The sequence below is a fragment of the Cupressus sempervirens genome, chromosome 6, assembly GCF_028749045.1.
Source record: "Cupressus sempervirens isolate cs-2001-9-10 chromosome 6, ASM2874904v1, whole genome shotgun sequence".
Lineage (NCBI taxonomy): Eukaryota > Viridiplantae > Streptophyta > Pinopsida > Cupressales > Cupressaceae > Cupressus > Cupressus sempervirens.
In genome coordinates this window covers 534,213,839-534,215,858 of record NC_143123.1, presented here as the reverse complement: position 1 = coordinate 534,215,858, position 2,020 = coordinate 534,213,839, and the positions used below count along the sequence as shown (strand labels likewise).

General features: G+C 36.4%; 1 protein-coding gene across 1 annotated transcript; it reads right to left on the bottom strand.

Annotated features, from left to right (window-relative positions):
* Window positions 1-754: 754 nt before the first annotated feature.
* LOC149553364 (agglutinin-2-like) lies at window positions 755-1,483 on the bottom strand. The gene has a single exon (XM_089790325.1). The coding sequence runs from the start codon at window positions 1,481-1,483 to the stop codon at window positions 755-757; it is 729 nt and encodes a 242-aa protein (XP_089646451.1).
* Between the last annotated feature and the right edge of the window lie 537 nt (window positions 1,484-2,020).

The window sequence follows — 2,020 nt, the reverse complement described above, 5'->3', positions numbered from 1 at the left end:
TTTATTTTTTTAAATTGATAAGTTATATCTCCAAAGTTTATAATTTTAACAAATAATTAATGTGGTGCTTATTAAATTATTTTTAAAAGTATTTAATTTTTAATAGAATTAAAAACTTTGACATGTAAATGGTTATCAAATTTAATCTAGAAAGATAAAAGTTAACATTAACACACTCACCATTGCACAGGAGCCTTTTGCCATCGACATTAATTATGTGATGATTTGTAACTTTAAATATTGTATGTAATATTCATATTTTAATTAAATATTTCCAATTTTAAATACATCAACCAAAAAAGATAATCAAATAATATTATTAATATTAATAATATGATAAGCAATATTAAATTATTTGTTAATAACTATAGTAGTATGATAAATTGTAGTTTCACAATTATAACTTACTATTTAAAAATTTATTATTTAAAAACAGAAAAGAGGAAAAAGAAAAGAAAAGAAACTATTAAATGCAATCTAAAATATACATAATTAAAATCCAAAATACATATTTCACTTAAGACAGCTACAAAAATGATAATTGTATTCTTAAATTGCTGAACTCGTAGATTATTCAAATTATTTCCATCACTCATAGTCTCATAGGATTGTTTATTCTTTCCTTCCAGTATTAAGGTTTAAGGAAAAACGTGCACGTTGAAAAATATATATGTTCCAAAACACACGAAAAGACAAATCGGCTGAACAAGCATAGCGCCTAAAAGGGACTGTCAGAGTGCAAGGACGTTTCGTGTCAGATATTTGACTGACGGAATAGGAAACGGCACTGGCTAGCCCGTGCATTTTCGTGGCTATTTAGCCAGTGCCGACATTTAAGCCACCCGTCATAGTTGACCCGAACTTGTATACCTCGCCCGGCTTTGATGTCGATGCCGTGGATTCCCATATTGATAGTTAGGGTGGCTTTGATGCCTTCAATGTCGATACCGACATGATTGTCGTCAGGGTCGAACTCGTTCTGGACTGTGTCGAATTCGACGGCGAGCTGGCCGGTCGTGTTCCCGTCCGTTGTTGGGTCGAAGAGGCCGAGGAAAGAACCATAGCTGTTGGGTAAAAAGCTCTCGTTGTTTGAAGTGATGACGAAGGCAATAGCGTCGCCATTGGAATTCGTCATGTTGGTGGTGTCTTTGACGAAGAGGGTGAAGACGGTGGTGAAACTCGCCGGCCACATCGTAACGGGATGGCCGTACAGAACCCTTCCGATGCAGTTCTGCAACGCCACATTTGGAGCCGTTCCGTTTGAAGAAGAAGAAACGTTGGTGGTTGCGGTTGGATCCAGTGTGAGATCGATATAATCTCTATCAGCCGGAACGGAAGCGTTCCCCATGTATACGAGGTGTCGGCTGTTGCTCTGGCTAAAGTGGGCAAAGGAAAAATTAGTTCCGTTGCCATTGGAATGCTGTGCAGCGCAAATTAAAACTGGAAGCAGGCTTATCAAAGCGAAAAGCCGCCTTTCCAACATAATTATTCTCTAACACTAACCATCTAAGCCCTCAGACTTCAGAGTCTGTACATTACACCCGAACAAAATCAAATGGAGAATCGGTAGAAACTTTTATAATGGAATGGTTTGTTGCAATCAAAAGAAAACTAATTTCTTGCCTAGCTTTTTCTCCCTAACGTTTTCCTCAAGTTGATCAGGTGATGTGTACGGGATCATACTATAAATACGAGACAACCAAGGCTGGCATGAGTCGATGTCTTCTACTAGATTCTGTGTATTATATTACTATAATATGATCTTCATATATTTCTATTAAATGTAAGAGTAGTTGAGGGACCTTGACCTACTGAGCAAATTGAACGATTCTCAATGATCATAAAATAAGCGAAAAAGCAAATTGAACGGTTCTCAATGATCATAAAATAAGCGAAATTTCAACTAAAGACTTACTCATAAGATTCGGTAATGTTTACTATAAAATACTCCAAGAAGGGATTAAATAAGGAGGGTTAAAGCCGTCCCCAGCAAATGCTCTAGGTTATACCTCCATGGTCT

Coding starts and splice junctions, on each gene's coding strand:
- LOC149553364 (XM_089790325.1), bottom strand. CDS start 1,483: ATGTTGGAAAGGCGGCTTTTCGCTTTGATAAGCCTGCTTCCAGTTTTA.